This window comes from Panthera onca, chromosome B3 (assembly GCF_046562875.1).
Source record: "Panthera onca isolate mPanOnc1 chromosome B3, mPanOnc1 haplotype 2, whole genome shotgun sequence".
Lineage (NCBI taxonomy): Eukaryota > Metazoa > Chordata > Mammalia > Carnivora > Felidae > Panthera > Panthera onca.
In genome coordinates this window covers 60929194-60948107 of record NC_138344.1, presented here as the reverse complement: position 1 = coordinate 60948107, position 18914 = coordinate 60929194, and the positions used below count along the sequence as shown (strand labels likewise).

The following is an 18914-nucleotide window of genomic DNA, read 5'->3' as shown; positions in this document are numbered from 1 at the left end:
GTTCCCCAAAGTATTTTTACTGATTTATACTCCTACCACCATGGAAAAGGGTTCCCATTAGTGTATACCCAGGATTATCAACTGACTTTCTGAGTTTTGTTAATCCAGTGGGTATGAAATGGTATCTCATTGTAGTTCTAATGTGTATTTCCTGATTATTAGTAATCTTGGGCATCTTTTCAAGATCCTTTACTTTCTCTTACCCATATTCTTGGGACTCTCTATTGATTCCCCTGCCTCAGTCCTCCTTCACCATAGTCAAACCAACCACCATCAATATTTATCAGGATAGAACAGGAATTATCAGAAGCTATAAAATTATTTATGCCCAAGTAATTCTACTCTTGGAAACTCACACTGAGAGAAGAAAATGCTACATGCTTAAAAATGTTAATTGTATCTAAATTTTTAATGGTTAAGAGTTGAAAATCATCCCAAAGTTCAATATTGGTAGATATTTTAATAAATAATGGCATATTCCTATGATTAAATTCTATGCAGTCATTAGAAAGAGAACTATAGGGGCTCCTGGGTGGCTCAGTCAGTTAAGCGTCTGATTTTGGCTTAGGTCATGATCTCACTGTTTGGTTCACAGGTTAGAGCCCCACATCGGGCTCCTCACTGACAGTGCTGAGCCTGCTTGGGATTTTCTCTCTCCTCTCTCTCTCTGACCCTCTCCCACTCATGTGTTCTCTCTCTCAAAATAAATAAATAAACTTAAAAGAAAAAGAAAGATAACTATAAAAACAGTGTATGTACGTGTCTGTTTCAACTTAGGGCATAATAAGGATGGCTGATTAAAAAATAATTAAAAAACTGTAAATTTTCCTATAAAAATCATAACCACAAGAGAAAATGAGATCCCATGTACAATAGCAATGAAAGTATAATAAGTAAACCTGGGGCAAAATAAATAAGAGATTTACATGTGAAAAAAATGATAGCATTACAAATTAATAGGGGAAAAGATGGATTATTTGATATTATGTTGGAAAATTACTTTCTTAAAAAAAGTAACTATTTTGCCATCTGGAGAAAGAATAAACTGGATCCGGGGCGCCTGGGTGGCGCAGTCGGTTAAGCGTCCGACTTAAGCCAGGTCACGATCTCGCGGTCCGTGAGTTCGAGCCCCGCGTCAGGCTCTGGGCTGATGGCTCGGAGCCTGGAGCCTGTTTCCGATTCTGTGTCTCCCTCTCTCTCTGCCCCTCCCCCGTTCATGCTCTGTCTCTCTCTGTCCCAAAAATAAATAAAAAAAAACGTTGAAAAAAGGAAAAAAAAGAATAAACTGGATCCATACCTTACTCTTTACATTAAAATAAATTAGTTATTTCTTTATCATCATTAGTTAGGAAACAAGACACAAAACTGAGATGCAATGAAGGAAACAAATTGATAATTCTGACTACATACATATTAAATTTCTCTGTGTCAAAACAACCATAAATAATAATAAAAGGCTAATTTGTAAAAATATTTGTCAATTTCATGAAGGGGTAATTTTCCCAGTAAAGAAAAAGCTCTTTAAAATAAATATTAAAAAGCAAACAATGCAATAGAAAAATTGATAAAAGATACAAACATCATGGTACTTATGCATATTTCAGTGCCTCCCCAACTTTGGTAAACGCTGGAATCACCTGGAGATCATTAAACAAATATTGATGCCTGGCTCCCTGATAGCTGATATAATCGATGTGACATGTGAGTTGGACATTGGGATTTTTTTTTTTTATGAAATTTATTGTCAAATTGGTTTCCATACGATACCCAGTGCTCATCCCAAAAGACATTGAGATTTTTAAAAGCTTCCCTGGTGATTCTAATGTTCAACAAAGTTGGGATCATTGGAATATGCAATAAGCCTATAAAAGATTACCACTAATAATAAGAATGTAAATTAAAACAACAAAGTGATTCCATTTTTCATCTATCAGATTGGCAGGGGTGAAACGATAAAGCTTCACGTTGGTCAGGGTGTGGGGAAGACTATAAGACTTTGTTGAGAGAATGTAAATTGGCATAGACTTTTTGGAGGGCAATTTGGTAATCTTCATTAATATTTAAAACTTGCATGAACTTATATTCTACAATTCTATTTCTAGGAATTTATTGTACATAAACTCTTACACAAATCCTCAGTGATGTTCGATGTAGCATTATTTCTGTAACTGCTTTTCATTTCTGTTGTTGTTTGTTTATTTAGCCTAACAAGGGCTGTGACTTAGAAGCCATTGATGGATGGAGATAGCAATCATCCCCTCCTTAATATACCCATGGTGTTTGGGCCTCGGACATTGCTGAGTGGAGCTGGGTAGTCACTCTCTTCCTTAGGAATCTCATTGCATCCATAAATTTAAGTAGGAGCAAAGAAGTCTCTTGGTGGAAAAAGAAGGTTGGGACCCTAACCTCTTTCCACTCAGTATTGAAATTATTGAAATGTATATGATGAACTGAGGAGATCTTCAAGAAAACCATTGAGGCCAGATGGCAAGGAAGGACAATGGGAGTCACAGAGAGGAAACGCCCATAAAGATGAGAGAAGGTTGGACCAGTGTCTAGGACTCAGTTTTAGGGCTTAGTTTATTGGAATCTAAGGTACAGGAGTAATGTTGAGACTCCTTTGCTCACCTTGCTACGATGGGTCTATTTGTGGGGGAACAGATTCCCTGTGTGGGGGGGTTGAGAGAACCTTATTACCAGGTGATAGTTGGTAATCTGGTAACTTTGCTGGGGGCGGGGGGGTTCTCTTCATTAATCCTGTCAGGGCAGGTGCATTCCTTAGTCTGGGCAAGTCAGCAGAGATACCTCTGAGGAGAAGTCTAGAGTCAGCAGACAAGTGAGAGGGAAACTCTCTCAGTGACAGGGACACCAGCCTGGGAATTCTGAGCTTCTTGGAGTGGAATCTTGGGGAAATAGTGCTATCTCTCTGCCAAGCCGGCAAAGAGGAGAGAGGAATCATTGTAATTCGGGTATTAATGGCATATTTTCTAGGCTTTGAGGTAGTACTCATAACATCAAAAATTGGCAGATATGATCATGCTTGGATGGTGTGATAATTGTAGCCATTTTTTATCTTTTTTTTCTAACAGCAAGGGAAAATGATTACCATTTGCTGATAGGTAGGAAAGTTCTTACAATACGAGCTCAATATTGCATGTATACATATATGTATATGTAAATACTACTGATTTCTATGTATGTATGTGCGTAGAAAAAAGAACTCAAAGGAAATATATCAAGGCTTCAAGAAGTTATCTCTGGATGATGAGATTATTGGGAATGTTTATTTTCTTTATTAAACTTAAAATTTTTTCTAATGTCTACACTGAACAAGTGTTACATGCTCTTGGTAGTCAGAAAACCAACTTTTAGAAAAAGTAGAATTATTGTATGTTAGGTAAATAGATAAAATGATATATGTTAAATAACATGTTATATGTTTAGGAAAAAAAAGAGACAGGGAAAGAAAACTGCTGTATTTCATGCTATGTGCCAGGTCACCATACTAGATATCTGCATATGTTAACTGTAAAAAGTACATAGGTATATTCTTTTATGCATATTCTCTGAGAGCAACAGGAAGCACTGAGTAAGGACAGAGTCAGGCAGGTCTGTTCGGGGGAGGAATTTTTCTTCAAGTGCTCAGAGGCCCTCTCCTCCTCCTCCCACCTCACCATCTGGATCCTCCTCTTTCCCCCAGCTGGGACATCCACCAAGGGATAAGGCAGAGAGCAAAGCCATGGCTCATGGAAAACTTAACCGAAGCAGATAGTGGAGCCCAGGACAGCAGGGTCCTGAAACTGCTGAATATGGAAACTGACTCAGGGTATGAAAAGAGCTATCAATTAGAGAAAAGGATTGCATTGATGTGTCACACCTGATGGTGGAAATGGGCCTTTGTGGGTGGGTAGACTTGACCTCAGTGTAAGTAAGAACTTAGTCATATGGGAAGTATTAAATTTCCATTGCTGGAATTATCCAAGGGGTACTTGCACAGAGGAGATTCCTCTGCTGTGCAGGAGATTGCTCTAGAATCTAGATGGTCTGTTTCAGCTTTGAGATTCTGTTACTCCCTATCCAGCCTTGCCCTAGATCCAGGGGACAGTTTGTTAATCCCTGCAGCTACTTGACAAGCCTATGGGAGAGGCCTTCCGACAGTCACGCACATAAGCAACTCCAGTGGTGAGAATTTCACTAGGAAGAGAGGGGAGGGAGGGGCAGGGCCAGCCTGGCCTGGTGGGGGAGATATTAGGGGAAAGTGGACCTTTGGGCCCCCATAGGTCAAGGTCTATGGGTGGCCATCCATTCCACCGTCCTTATACCCAGCCCTAGCACTCACCTTGCGGGGCGACTTTGACAGAAATACAGAACTTTTGTCCTGCACAGCTCTCACCTGCCCACCGACACACCCTCATAAGTAGCAGGTATTAACATAGCACCTGCAATGTAGAAGTGGAAGATACCAGAACCAAACCAAACCAGCCATCAAACAAACAACAACCACCACCACAAAGCAAAGAGGCCACTGACAAAATACAACAGCAACAAAATTTCACAGGCCAGCTAGAGACAACACCAACAGACAAATGTAGAGGAAAGAAGAGTTTTGGAGTCAGAGAGGCTTGAATCTGCATCTTGGCTGTGACACTGACTAGTTGGGTAGCATTAGGCAATTACTTTATCTCTCTGAGACTCATTTTCATGACCTGTAAAGTGATGTTAATAGTACCTATTTCGCAGGATTGTTGTCAAGAAATGCACACGCACGTATGCATACATGGCACGCAGAGTCTGGCATGTCATAAACCTCAACGAATTATGGCTATTGCTATTTTTATTGCGTTTGCTATGAAACAAATAAATTGGGAAGAACCAGCTATAAGTGCACCTGGAAGGCAAAGAACCTACAGATCAGTTGGAGCTGGAGAAGTCAAAGAAAGCTTTGTTCATTGACGGCAATGTGCTTTAAGCACCTATTAGTGCTAGGTGCCATGCTGTAGGTTCTGGGTGTCAAAACAGATGCGGCACCTGCTCTTCCGTGATGTACAGTTGCTAGGCAATGAGCAAGGAAGTAGAAAGGAATTTATAGTTATAAATTGTGATAAGTCTGATCAAGGAACAGCACAGGGTGCTATAAAAGACACTAGAAGTGGGGTGCCTGAGTAGCTTAGTCGGTTAGGCATCTGACTTTTTTTTTTAATGTTTATTTTTGAGAGAGAGAGAGAGAGAGAGAGAGAGTGCGAGCGGGAGAGGGGAGAGAGAGGGAGACACAGAATCTGAAGCAGGCTCCAGGCTCTGAGCTGTCAGCACAGACCCCGATGCAGGGCTTGGACTCATGAACAGCGAGATCACGACCTGAGCCGAAGTCGGATGCTTAACCAACTGAACCACCCAGGTGCCCCTGTGTCCGAGTCTTGATTTCAGCTCAGGTCATGATCTCACGGTTCATGAGTTCGAGCCACACATCAGGATCTGTGTTGACAATGCAGAGCCTGCTTAGGATTCTCTCTTTCCCTCTCTCTCTACCCCTACTCCACTTGCTCTCTAAGAAACTTAAAAAAAAAAAAAGACACCAGCAGACGGTACGTGATTTTGATTGTGGAAAGAGTCAGGAATGACCTCTTGGAGTAAGCAGCCTTTTTTTTTTTCTTCACATTTATTCAATTTTGAGACACAGAGAGAGACCGAGAGCACAAGCTAGGGAGGGGCAAAGAGAGAGGGAGACATAGGATCTGAAACAGGCTCCAGGCCCTGAGCTGTCAGCACAGAGCCTGATGCGGGGCTCAAACTCACAAACCGCAAGGTCATGACCTGAGCCGAAGTCGGATGCTTAACTGACTGAGCCACCCAGGTGCCCCACTGGAGGAAACAGTCTTTAAGGTAAACCTAAAGGCAGATCAGAGTTCGTCCCGTGTGGGCTGCAGGCACAGCACGTGCAAGGTGCTGAGAGGTGGTAAAAGCTGGCGCATCTAGGAGCTGAACATGTGTGTCTGGAGCATCGTAAGTAGGGAGTGATTGGGTGAGAAATGTCTGGGAAGGTGGGCAGTTGGCTGAATCACATGAGGCCTTGAAAGACTTGGTAAGGATTTGGTATTTTATCCTGAGGGATTGGATGCCACTGACGGATGTTAAGCAGAGAAGTGATGTGAAGGAAATCACTGGCTACCATGTGGGGAATGGAGGGGACAAGACTAGAGGTGGGAAGGTGAGCTGCGGTGGTTCAGATGGGAAATGGTGCCTTGGGCCAGGGTGAGGGGCAGAGATGGACAGAAGTGGTGAGATGCTAGAGGGATTTCGAGGCAGACCCTACACGGTAGGAAGATGGATTAGATATGAAGGGCGGAGCAGAGGCGTCCAGTGGGCTTCAGTCACCTGGCCAGGAAAGGTGTAACCATAGAGGTGGTCCTGAAGGGCGATCCACCAAGTAGCAGAGTAGAGGGCAGGTGGGGAGAGACTGGAGAACTGAGCCCTGAGCTGGGCCTGAAAGGAAAGGCAGCAGGAGGATGGAAGGGAGACATTCCAGGAGGGGAAGCTGCAGAATCCAGGAGAAGAGCTGGAAATGAGCTTGCCTCATGCCAGGTAGGCGGCACCGGGCGGCACCGAGTCAGTGAGCCCTGCCAGGAGAGAAGGGTGGGCACGGGGCCACAGGGCATGTGACAGGAGCAGGGAAGCAGCAGGGGTGGGGCCTGATTTCACCAGGCCTCTGGAGCCAGGAGGTATCAGCCTTGATGTCAGAGATAAAGAGAGCTGTGTGGGCTCCTAGGCCAGCAGCCAGCCAGCTGGCCAGGCAGTGGCCCATTTCTCAATGCTCCAGGTCTAGGCCAGACAAGACATGAATACGTGGCACAAAATTTGTGCTTTTTACTGATAACCTACTCTGATGATAGCGTGGGACATTTATAGAGAAAGTCTCTGGGCTCCCAGGACACCACCTCCTCCTTGGCTTCTTCCAGTCTCACTGGCTGCCTGCTCTGTCTGCCCCCCCTTGCCAGCTCTTCTACCTCCACCAGGCATCCCGAAAGTGGGAAGCAGAGCTCACAAACTCATGCCTCTTCTCTTCCGTCTCTTCATCCCATCCTTTGGAGATCTCATCCGGCTCTGTGGCTTTAAAAATCATCTATACTCTGCTTTATGTATTAAACGGATTATCTTCCTACCCTATCTCCTGAGTACCTGAGGCTGCCCACCTGACATCTCTACTTCGGTAAATAACAGGCATCTCAAATTTATTTACGTATTTATTTTTTTAATGTTTATTCATTTTTTGAGAGACAGATCACAAGCAGGAGGGGGCAGCGGAGGGACAGAGAGAGGGAGACACAGAACCCAAAGCAGGCTCCAGGCTCTGAGCTGTCAGCACAGAGCCCGATGCGGACCTCGAACTCATGAATTGCAAGATCGTGACCTGAGCTTAAGCTGGTCGCTTAACCTACTGAGCCACCCAGGTGCCCCAGGCATCTCAAATTTAAAACTTCCAAGGGCCTCCTGGGTATCTCAGTCAGTTAAGCGTCCAACTCTTGATCTCTGCTTGGGTCATGATCTCACAGTTCATGAGATCGAGCCCCGCATCAGGCTCTGTACTAACAGTGCTGAAATCTCTCTGCTTGGGATTCTCTCTCCCTCTCTCTCTCTCTGCCCTTCCCTGTTCACTCTCTGTTTCAAAATAAATAAATAAACATAAAAAAAAACACTTAAATGTCTGAGACAGAAACCTCCAGTCCCCTCCACCTCAACCTGTTTCGCACTTTTGTGAGTAAGTGTACCTCCCACTTGTTAAGGCAAAAACCTAGGAGCCATCACTGATGTCTTATTTAGCATCCAATGTATCAATAAGTCCTGTAAGTTCTGCCTCCTGAAAAATCCAGAATCTGTCCACTTCTGCTGTCCACCGCCACCAATCAATCCTCCACCATTTTCTCCTGGACTGCAGCTAAAACCTCCTCACTTGTCTTCCTGGGTCCCCTCTTGTCTGCCAGGCAGCCCATTCTCCACAGACCAGCCAAAGTGATCCATGTAAAACACAAATCAAACAAAGTCGAACTTCAGATTAAAACCTTTCAGTGGCTTCCCACTGCTTCAGAATGACACAAGAGCCACCTCCGTAGCATCTGGGCCAGCCTAAGACTCTGACCTCATCTTCTACCACCAACTTCTCCCTCTCTTTCCCTGCTCTCTGCTGCCCCAGACACACTGGTTTTCTCTCTGTTTCCAGAACAGATCAACCTTGTGCCCATCTCAACAGGGCCTTTGCCCTTAGAATTTGCTCTCTCTGGTACATTTTCCCACCATTCTTCTCACTGTTCAGGTCTCGGTTCAAATGTTACCATCCTACTGAGGTCCTCTCCTTGCTGCCAGTCCCTCATTATCACATATTTTGTTCTGCTATCTGTGACATGGAAATAGTCATCTATTTACTTATTGTCTGTCTCCCCCATTAGAATGTAAGATTCAGGAGCATTGGATCTTGTCTGACCTGCTCAGTGCTCTGTCTCCCACTCTTAGAACAACACTGGGAACACAGTAGGAGCTCAATAAATATTGGTTCAACCAATGAATAAGTGCTCCAGATGTGGTTCCTGGTCTTTTCGAGATGAGAGAGGCGTAACAAGCCACAGGAAGAGTTACCTAAGAATCCAGTGCAGGAAGTGGTGACTCTGAAAACTGATTCAAAGCTAGTCTGATAAACTGATTTTTGCTGAAGTATTGTTGGATGACAATGTACTACCTAGTAATGCTGGCCTCTAATGGGGATCTAGAAAGACAAAGGTCTAATCCATATGGTGGTCCTAGAGGGAAACCCTTCAAGGACTAGAACGGGGGGCAGATGAGGAGCTATTTGAAGACTGGTGGGTGCTCCCCAAGGACTGAAGGGTTACAGGAATGGTGGGAAGGGTGTGGGGCAGGGAGGTTGAGGGAAACACTAGGGTGGGAGCCTTGACCACTCTTCACTTGTGACTCTGAGAGGAGTCACTGGCAGGGATCCTGGTGATTGTATGGGGCAGTCAGCCTGGTCAAGAGGTAGAGTGGTATGCTTGGGAGGATTGGGAGGATTGGTCATCCCCCCAGCAGCCCTCAGTCGCCTTGCGTGGTAGAAGCTGGTTGACAACCACAGCTATGATATGGGGCCTATCGGGGCCAGGCAAGTGACCCCAGGGTCAAGGCCCAGGATGGACCCACCAAGCTGGGGCCAGAAAGAGGGTGAGGCAGAGACAGAAAGGCCTATAGGAGGCAAAGAGACCAATGCTCCTTATGAGCGAGATGCAGGCCCACAGGAGGAAGAGGCTTATGGCTGCAGAAGTCAGCCTGGCACCATTGCCGAGAATGTAGCTGCCAGAAGGATACAAGAACCTTGACTCCTCTCCAGTCACTGAGCCTCTGCAGGAAGCTCACACACTCACCCAGAGTAGAAGCTGGTGGGCAGATCTGGATCCACTGAGAATTACCTACAGACACTGTTCAATTTTTGTAGCCCACTAAATTACCAACGGGACTTACTTATTCAAGGTTTTCTCTTCACTAGCCGATAGGTGGGGCTCCTCAGGAAGGCCAAATCTACACATTCTCCCCAACATTTATGACCCTGCTCTGCCACGGTGCTAATTGTGCGGTTTGAGCACCTACTCTGTGTCAGACACCCTGCTAGGTCCTTGTCCACTCTCCTCGGGATCGTATTAATAGAAATATCTTCCAGCTCAGGTCTCCCTTGGACTGACGAGGTGTGTGACCTCAATCCCGCTGAGCCTCGGTCTCATCAACAAACAGAAATGCTAATCCCTCCCCAGCAGAGCGTCAGGCACTTGGAATGCAGTCCGTAACAGGTGTAGTTGTTTTAGTTAACAGCTCTTGGGGTCAAGGAGGCAGGTGAGGACAGGTGAGGGGGGTGGGGGTGAAGGGATTCCTCTGGGAAAGAAGGAAATCAACAAAAATACAGCTTCTTAACTCTATGGTGATGCAGGTGATCTTATTCGGAGCCAGCAAAGTCGGGGTAAAATTTAAGGAGCTAGGAATCTTCTAGCCAGGAACGCAGACATACCTGAGAGCCCCCAAGGGCTGTGGGAAGCAGGGGTGGGAGACTGGGAGTTTCCAGGTCCTGTGTGTGCTCAAACTCACTGACATTTCTTTCCGACCTGCTCTCTTCAGCCCCCTGTAGCTCCTGTGGGGCAAACACATCAGTTCCCAGGCCAGGACAGCCTTCCGAGCTCTGGAGAGTCATTAAGGCAGCGTCCCCTTCACTGGGGCTCAGCACAGGCTGTGTGGAGGTGGGGCTAGTCCTTCACGGCGAGGTGTCTGAACATCCTCAGGAAATTTGAAGGGAGTTTTGCAAGAACGTGGAAGCAATGCCATTGGATTCCTCCCGAAGATAAATGAGCCTGGTGAATTATTAAGGAGGTGAAAGAAGTCAGGGCTTAGCTAAAAGAATCCCACATTTCTGTGAATATTTCAACCACTCCGGACCTATTTTGGCGAAGAGACTGTTCTTGTGCTGTGTGAAAAGTCTGGAGGGAGCTAGAATTACGCTCACCTAGGGCGGCTCTTGGTTAAGGGAGGCCTGCCTTTCTGAGCTCGGATCCAGGCTCAGAGATAGCTTCTCACAGCTCAGCAGCTATTTTTAACGTTGTGAAACTCAATATGTCAGTGGGGAGGCCAGGAGGAGGCAGGGCTGGAGGTGAAGTGGCCGAGGCTGTCTGGCCCCTGATGGAGGCGAAGTCACTCCCTGGCTCTTGGCTGACACCCCTGCATCTCTTTATTGAGCCCCGAAAATAGATACCTGGCCTGGTGTTCAGGGCTGATGGAGGCGGGTACAGCCCAGAAGAGCATTTAATAATTTAATCTGTCTCTCGTTTGAGCTCTTTCTTTGATTTAATACAGATGCTGTCTCTGGCAGCTGAAAGAGAATGCATCATAGCTCCGTGGTAAAAATAAAAACAATAAACTAAAAACAAAACGCAAACCCTTGGTATGTTTTGTTTACAAGTGCTTTAAAACGTACATTCACGGGCTCATTTGGTTAAGCGTCTGCCTTCGGCTCAGGTCATGATCTCGCAGTTCGTGGGTTCGAGCCCTGAACTGGGCTCTCTGCTGTCCTTGCAGAACCCGCTTCAGATCCTCTGTCCCCCTTTCTCTCTGCCCCTCCCCTGCTCGTTCTCTCTCTTTCTCTCTCAAATAAATTTAAAAAAAGTAAAATAAAATGTACGTTCAAGGGGTGCCTGGGTGGCTCAGTTGGTTGAATGCTGGACTCTTGATTTCAGCTCAGGTCATGACCAGGGTAGTGGTCATTCAGGCTTTGCGGTGCTTAGGATTCTCTCTCTTTCTCTGTCCCTCCCCCACTCACACACTCTCTTTCTCTAAAAAAACTGAATGTACATTCAAAATGTGTGTCTTTTCATCTCTCTGTGTGTTGGCTCTCAGTGATCCAGCATCCTCTCTAGTTGGGACACCCCATGAGCTCCCCCGTTTCAAGTCTCTCTTTTCCGAGGCCATGGTTTTCCAGTGGAGACTGTCTCTGGCCTAAGCAGCACTATCAGAAACCCAGCAGCAGGGGTGCCTGGGTGGCTCAGTCGGTTGAGTGTCTGACTTCGGCTCAGGTCATGAGTTTGAGCCCTGCGTCAGGCTCTGTGCTGACAGCTCAGAGCTTGGAGCCTGCTTCGGGCTGTGTCTCCCTCTCTCTCTGCCCCTCCCCCGCTCACACTGTCTCTCTTTCTTTCAAAAATAAACATTAAAGAAAAAAAAAAAAAAGGAAAGAAACCCAGCAGCGGCCAGACCACAGTCCAACTGACTAAAGTCGTGTGTAAAGTGTCACTTTTCTGTCTGTGCTGAAGAGTAGTACAATTTGCACCCACCTCTCCCCACCCCAAATCTGCCACATGGCATGAGGATTATTTCAAGCTGAAAGGCAAGTGAGGAGAAGCAGATACAGGAAAAGCTCTCTGCCCTCCCCTTAGTTGCCTAAAAGCAGGACATACATTTACAAAGGTGTCCTTCCTCCCCTGTCCACCAGGGAGGATGGATGTTAATCAGGGAAGACAACACCAGATCCTCAGCAGCACATTGTACACCTTTTAATAATAACCTTGAGGGGCGCCTGGGTGGCTCAGTCGGTTAAGCGTCCGACTTCAGCTCAGGTCATGATCTCGTGGTCTGTGGGTTCGAGCCCCACGTTGGGTTCTGTGCTGACAGCTCAGAGCCTAGAGCCTGTTTCAGATTCTATGTCTCCCTCTTCCTCTGACCCTCCCCTGTTCATGCTCTCTCTCTCTCTCTGTCTCAAAAATAAATAAATGTTAAAAATAATAATAATAACCTAGAACAACCTAAGTATATATAATTTTTATTTGTCAATCGTATCTCAATAAAACTGGCAAAAAAAAAAAAAAGAAACAAATCAGAAGGTGACTGGGCAGTGTCCCTAGTGTCACAGTAGTTGAAACTGCCAGCCCCTATGGTGGCTTATACTTGAGTCCTGGAGCCCCTCCCTCCAGACCCTCTGGGGCATTAGTGCTTGTGGGGCTCGCCCTCCCAACCCTGGTGAGCAGACCAGAGGAGCCCTCACACCTTTCCCAGATCTGTGTCAGGGAGTATCTGGATGTGTTTTTCTTTTAGAAGTGTTTGTAACAGGCACCTGGGTGCCTCAGTCGGGTAAGCGTCTGACATCAGCTCAGGTCATGATCTCACCGTTTGTGAGTTCGAGCCCCCCATCAGGCTCCTTGCTGACAGCGCTGAGCCTGCTTGGGATTCTCTATCCCTCCTCAACTTGCACTTTCTCTCTCTATACAAAAATAAGTAAATAAATAAAAAGAAATCTTTATAAAGAGTTTCCAGGCTTCCCTTGCTTAGTCCCCTGCAAAATCCACCTCCTACATGTTACAAATAAAAGGCAAGCAAACGAACTTCAACCTCAGCCAAAACACATGGTCTTGCCCTGGCAGCTTGTGTCCAGAAACCCCTGAGGGCCCCTGGGCCCCCTCCCCACCAGTCCTGCAGAAGATCCCATTCACCTGAGCTGCAGCGTGGCCCAGGGTTCCTGGTGATGCTGGCCCAGAATGGCTTAGATCAGAATTGTTCCTAACAGAAAATGTGTTCTAAACTTAACTATATACACAATTAAATATTTATAACGGCTCCCCACCCCCACCCATTACAGCTGGTCTTGCTGTGCTCATTTCCGCCTGTGTGGCCTTCTCCCTCATGTAAGGAAAGGAGTGTGTTTGGGCAAAGTGTGCCGCCCAGGACAGGGACTTGATAAATGCTGATGAGAAAGGACACAATGGGAAAGTGGAAGATGATTCGAAGATGTAACAGCATTTAAGGGCGAGCGGTGACAGAATAAACTGAGGCAGTTACTAGGGACGTGTGGCCTTAACATGCATCTGCTTTACAATGTGGAGGAAGTTTTGACTTCGTTCTGTTAAATATAAGCATCTTAATGAGAAGTATACTAGTGTTGATGAATTTTTTTTCTAGAAAATGCTTTATGAGGGGCACCTGGGTCGCTCAGTCTGTTGCTCCTCCGACTCTTGATTTCGGCTCAGGTCATGATCTCACAGTACGTGGGATCTAGCCCCAGTGTGGGGCTATGTGCAGACAGCACAGAGCCTGCTTGGGATTTTTTCTCTTCCCCTCTCTCTGCCCCTCCCTGGCTCATGCTTGCTCATGCACTATCCCCCTCTCTTTCTTTCTCTCTCTCTCTCTCAAAATATATAAATAAACACTTTTAAAAAAAGAAAAGAAAATGTTTTATGAAAAAAATCCTCAAATTGATAATAGGAGTAGGAAATGGAAATCAGAGAAGGGGAGAGGAGGCTTATATCCCTGTCCTGTTCCAGTTGCTTATAATGGGAATGTATTTTTAAGTTTACATAATAATACATACATTTATGTAAATTTAACATTTTAAATAAGAAAGGGAAAAAAGTACTTTTCTGAGCAAATTCAATCAAACCAGTTTAATTTCTTGACCGATTTTTCAATAGAATAATATTGAGCTGGTTTTCTATTTACTTTCATTAGAATCAAGTCTTTTCGGTGGGCCATGAAAATTTACCTATTATAGTGGCGGGCAGGACGAGGTTTTCCTCTACTTGTCTTAAATTCTTGGCTGGAGCTCCAGAACAAATTCAAGGCTACTAGAGGGGAGGTGGGTGGTGTGGGTGATGGCCATTAAGGAGGGCATTTTTCGGGATGAGTACTGGGTGTCATATGTAAGAGATGAGTGAATCACTGGGTTCTACTCCTGAAGCCAAGACTATACTCACTTGAATAAAAAAAAAAAAAAAAAAAAAAAGAAAAAGAAAAATTAACAAGAGAAAAACACAAATTGAAATAGGTTAAAACACAAAAAACAAAAAACACGTACAAGGGAACCCTCACAAGAAAAACGAAGATCTAAAGAAATAGAGCCAAACACTTACAGACTAAGTTGGACAAAGGGTAGTAAGTTGTGAAAATGTGGCAAGATAAAGGGGCTTGAGCTAGGGCAGTTAATCGTGGAAAAGTAACTAGAAAGATAAGGTTTTAAAGCATATTTTGTGCAAAGGTTTACAGAGTGATGAGTATGCTCTGTGTACTTTCCAGTTTACGACTCCATGCCTTTTCATTTTTAGTTTTATTTATTTATTTATTTATTTATTTATTTATTTTGTCATCGGGCAACGAAGTCCCCTGGTGGTGGCTGCCTGAACTGTAACCATGCCTCTTAGAAGTTAATTGTCTGCTTTTCAAACCAAGCATTGTATCAAGTGTCACAACCCAGGATGTAATTTTGAGTTGAACCAGAGACATTTATATAAATAAAACTGCTCCGTCTTAATCTCACAATCAGGATACAGATCCGTGTCGAAAATAATGATAAAACATGAAAAATAACAACTCTCATTTATCGAGTACCTGTGTGTCAGATATTAGAGCAACTTCATCACATACAGTGTTCTGTGTAATCCTTACAGCAAGGCTATGACGTGGTTATTGTCTCCTTTTAGAGTTGAGAAAACAGACTAACAGAAATTCAATAATCCTCTCAAGACTCCAGAGCTTTCCCACAATCCTGGTCTCTAACGCCTTCTACAATGGGAGGCGCCTCACTGTTCATGGCTCACTCAAGGGTCATTCCCTCTAGACCGGACCCTTCCCTGGGGAGGGCTGGAGCTGGAGAAGAGCCTGTGCTTCCTTCTGTGGCTCTCGGGCGGGAGGCAAATGCTTCTAGCTCTTCTTCCCACATCTCTCTCTGCTGATGAGGGAGGGACACGCACTCCCGCTTTCTCTTGTCCATTTACACAAGGGGGACACATTTTTCTATCAGTAGAGCCTTAAGACATTTATTGGGTCATGTTGTACTAGTGGATGGGTTAATACACCTAAAGGTCAAGAGTCATGTGGTGTTTTCTCCAGCTCCCTGCATCAGCACAATGTCAGCTCAGCCTGTCCTCTGTCCTGCTTACTGCTCATGACCAGGTGTTACGATGACAAACCTTTCCTGGTATGCTTGGATTTTCCACATTTTTGCACTGAAGTTCCCAGGTCCCAGGAACTCCCTCAGTCTCAAGCAGGGTGACTTTTCCTTCCAGTCCTGGGAAATTTGGACCCAAATTGCAACACAGATTCAGCTGTTCTAGAGCCTGTGGGGAGATGAGACATTCTTTAGGCCTCCTGGTTTGTGATATGTCTGCCAATCCAGTAGCTACTAGAGCTCAGCACTGGGAATGAGAATTATGGGGGGCTAGTTCAGCCTCCAAGGATGGGCTTTGGCCGTACACGGGGTGGCCCAGCATGTGGTTTCTGCAGGAGTCCTGGGTTCCAATCCTGGCTCTACCTCTCTTGCTGGCTCTATAGCCTTGGTCAAGTTATTTCATGGACTCTCTACCTCCCAACCTACACAGTACCTACCTCTCACCCCACAACTTACTTCTTAGAACAGTACCTACCTCATGGGGATAATGTGAGAATTAAATAAGAAAATGCAAACATTTAGAAATGTTCAGCTCGTGAGCTGCCAGATCAGGTGTGGAAACACCTTCCTGTTGGCTGCTGTGATGGCATCCCGGATATTGATCTTGGCTCTTCTATTTATTTTTATTATGAAATGTTTCATAATACAAAAGAATACATATCATGCACATTCACATATTTGATGTCAAAAGTCATAAAACACATATGCCCAAGTACTCACCACCCCTACCACTCCAGCTGGAGACACAGTATATTGCCAACGCTTTTAAAGCTCCTGTGTGTCTCTGTGTAATCATAACTTCCCTGTAAGCATAACAACTAACCCGAATTTGTGTTTGTCATTTTCCCAACTCTTGTTGTATGTTTACTACAGATGTATATATCCCCTAAGTAATATACTGCCAAGTTTTCGATATTTGGGTACTAATCCAAATGTATCGTACTTTCTTTTTTCACTCTACGTCGCATTTTTGAGATTCATCCACGTCAATGTGCAAAGCCATAGTTTGTTACTTTTCCTTGCTGTATTCTACTGTTTGACTTATTTATCCATTCCCCTATTGATGGCCATTTGGATTTAGCTTTTTGGTGCCATAAATAGTGCTGCCACAGTCTCATATATGTGTCCTGGGCATGTGTGCACGGGTTACTCTAGGGAATATACCTGATCCTAAAAGTCTTCATTGATTGCCTAGAAGCAAAGGCCTACTTTTTCTCCCACTTCAGGGTTCTGAATCCAACATTCTCCTCTCCATTAAACTCTCTCTTCTTGTATATTAGTTAGGATTCATGACTGTGGGCAACAAAACTCCCCACTCAGGTGAGATTAGGCCAAAAAATGGTGGCTGGGTCGGGGGAGGAATTCATTGGAATGAATGACTGAACAGTCAGGAAGGGGACTGATTTAAACTTGGACTTGACACTGGTGACACAGCACAGTGTCTCTACCTCTGAGCCTGATTCCTGTCTTCCTTCCATCCTCAGACAGGCTCTTCCCTCCTCAGGGCCAGATGGTGGCACTCACTTCAGCCTCACATCTGCCCAGGTTCAAGTCCAGTGGGAGAAAGTGCCCACCTCTGTAGCCCTAAAAAAGTTTCTTGGTGTCTCTCTGGCTGGCCACATACTTGCCTCTAAGTCAGTCTCTGTGGCCAGGGGAATGCAGCACGCTGTTCTGAGGGCCAGACCAGGCCACAGGCCCACCGTGGCATGAAAGCTGTGGGAGAGAGTCCTAAGCTCGTGGGCTGAGTGGAGGTGAGGGGTGAGCCTCCCAAAGAAATGGGTACCATTCCTAAAAGAAGGGTAATGACCGCAAGATAAACAGTAAGTGTCCTGAGCTTGTCACATGACCTTGGACGAGTCACCATCACATCCTCAGGTGTTAGTTCTCTATCTTTGGTAAGAGTGATGAGCTAAAAGGTCTGAGATCTGGTCAGGCCTGTGAATTCTGACTGTGTGGGTTCTGGAAGCGTGGTCACTCTCCTCCTTGCTACCTTTTGCCTTTTGAAACCACAGCTGGACTTCCTTAGAACTTTGTGGGTCAGCATTTGTTGCTCCCGTCCTCCAGAGCATTTCCCGAGTTTAATGCTCAAAAATGCCAGGCTGTGGTTCTGAGCACATTGCTGTAAGGTAACTCACCACGGGACAGTTTCTCAAACCAAGCCCACCACAAAGCTCAGAAGTCTAAAGGTCCCCATCTTTCTCACCACCCATGGTTCTTTCAGGCTGCAAACTCTTTCAGCATCTTCTTTGGATCTTCACCCCCAGCCCTTATATCCCTGAATCTGATCTGTCACAGAGTTTGGTCATTTTCATTCCCTAGAATGTCCCTCGGGCCCCCTCTGTGGTTCTCCTTGCTTGCTTATATTGATGAAGCCAGCTGCCGTGTTGTGACCTGCCCTGTGGACAGGCCTAGTGACAGAGAACCAGGGGACAGCCTCAGGCCAACAGCCCATGGGGACCTGAGTCTTGCCGGCTTGACCTGTGTCAGCTTGGAGGCAGACCCTTCCCCAGCTGAGCCTTGAGCTGATTGCCAGTGATGGCCTGGCCCACAGCTTGAGTGCAGAGAACCAGTTACGTCATGCCTGGACTCCCAGCCCACAGAAACGAAATGAGCTCCAGGAAACAGTTATCAAGAAATGGAGTTGGCAGGCATCCTGGTCTTCCTGAACTGTATGGAAATGAGTCTAAGATTTCACCATTCAGGATGACAGGGCAGTTTTTTTCTTTCTAATAGATACTGTATTAGTCAGGGTTATTCAGAGAAACAGAACCGACAGGAGATACATATGTAAACATATATATGAGAAAGAGAAGGAGGAAGGGGAAGGGAGAGGGGAAGAGAGAGATTGATTGATTTACTGTAAGGAATTGGCTCACACAATCGTGGAGGCTTGGTGAGTCCAAAATCTGTAGGGAAGGTTGGCAGACTGGCAACTCAGGGAAGAGTTGCAAGGGGTCCAAATGCAGTCTGCCAGCAGCTTTCCCTCTTGCTATGGTAGGTCAGTCTCTGTCCTATTAAGGCCTTTAGTTGATTAGATGAGGCTCATCCATGTTGTGGAGAGTAATCTGCTTCACTCAAGTCCACTGATTTAAATGTTAATCTCATCCCCAAAACACTTTCACAGAAACATCTAGAATACCGTTTGACTAACTATTGGGGCATTGTGGCCCAGCCAAGCTGACATAGAATTAATCATCACGGATACTCTATATCTGGTTAAGTAAATGCCCTTCCATTCCTAACATATTAAGAGCTTTTCATAAATCTTGCATTTGTGTTGAATTTTATCAAGCAATTACTTTTATACTATTATTCTCATTTGGTCTATACCTTGTTAAATCAAATTTAACAGGAAAATAAAATATCCTTCAGTTCACTCTTTGCATCCCCACTGCCACAAGCCGTGTTGGTCAGAGAGCAGATTGCCAGCACAGACCCAGGAGCAGTGACGAGGCAGCTTGGAGGGCCTTCCTGT

At 45.4% G+C, this 18914-nt stretch overlaps 1 protein-coding gene across 1 annotated transcript in view; it reads right to left on the bottom strand.

Moving 5' to 3' along the window:
- The window catches only part of PLA2G4E (phospholipase A2 group IVE), a 57315-nt gene extending 46681 nt beyond the window's left edge, over positions 1–10634 (bottom strand). Inside the window, exon 1 of the mRNA XM_078448524.2 lies at positions 10034–10634. Coding sequence (XP_078304650.2) covers positions 10034–10213 — 180 coding nt within the window. The 5' untranslated portion in view covers positions 10214–10634. The remainder of the gene's footprint in view (positions 1–10033) is intronic.
- Positions 10635–18914: the final 8280 nt, after the last annotated feature.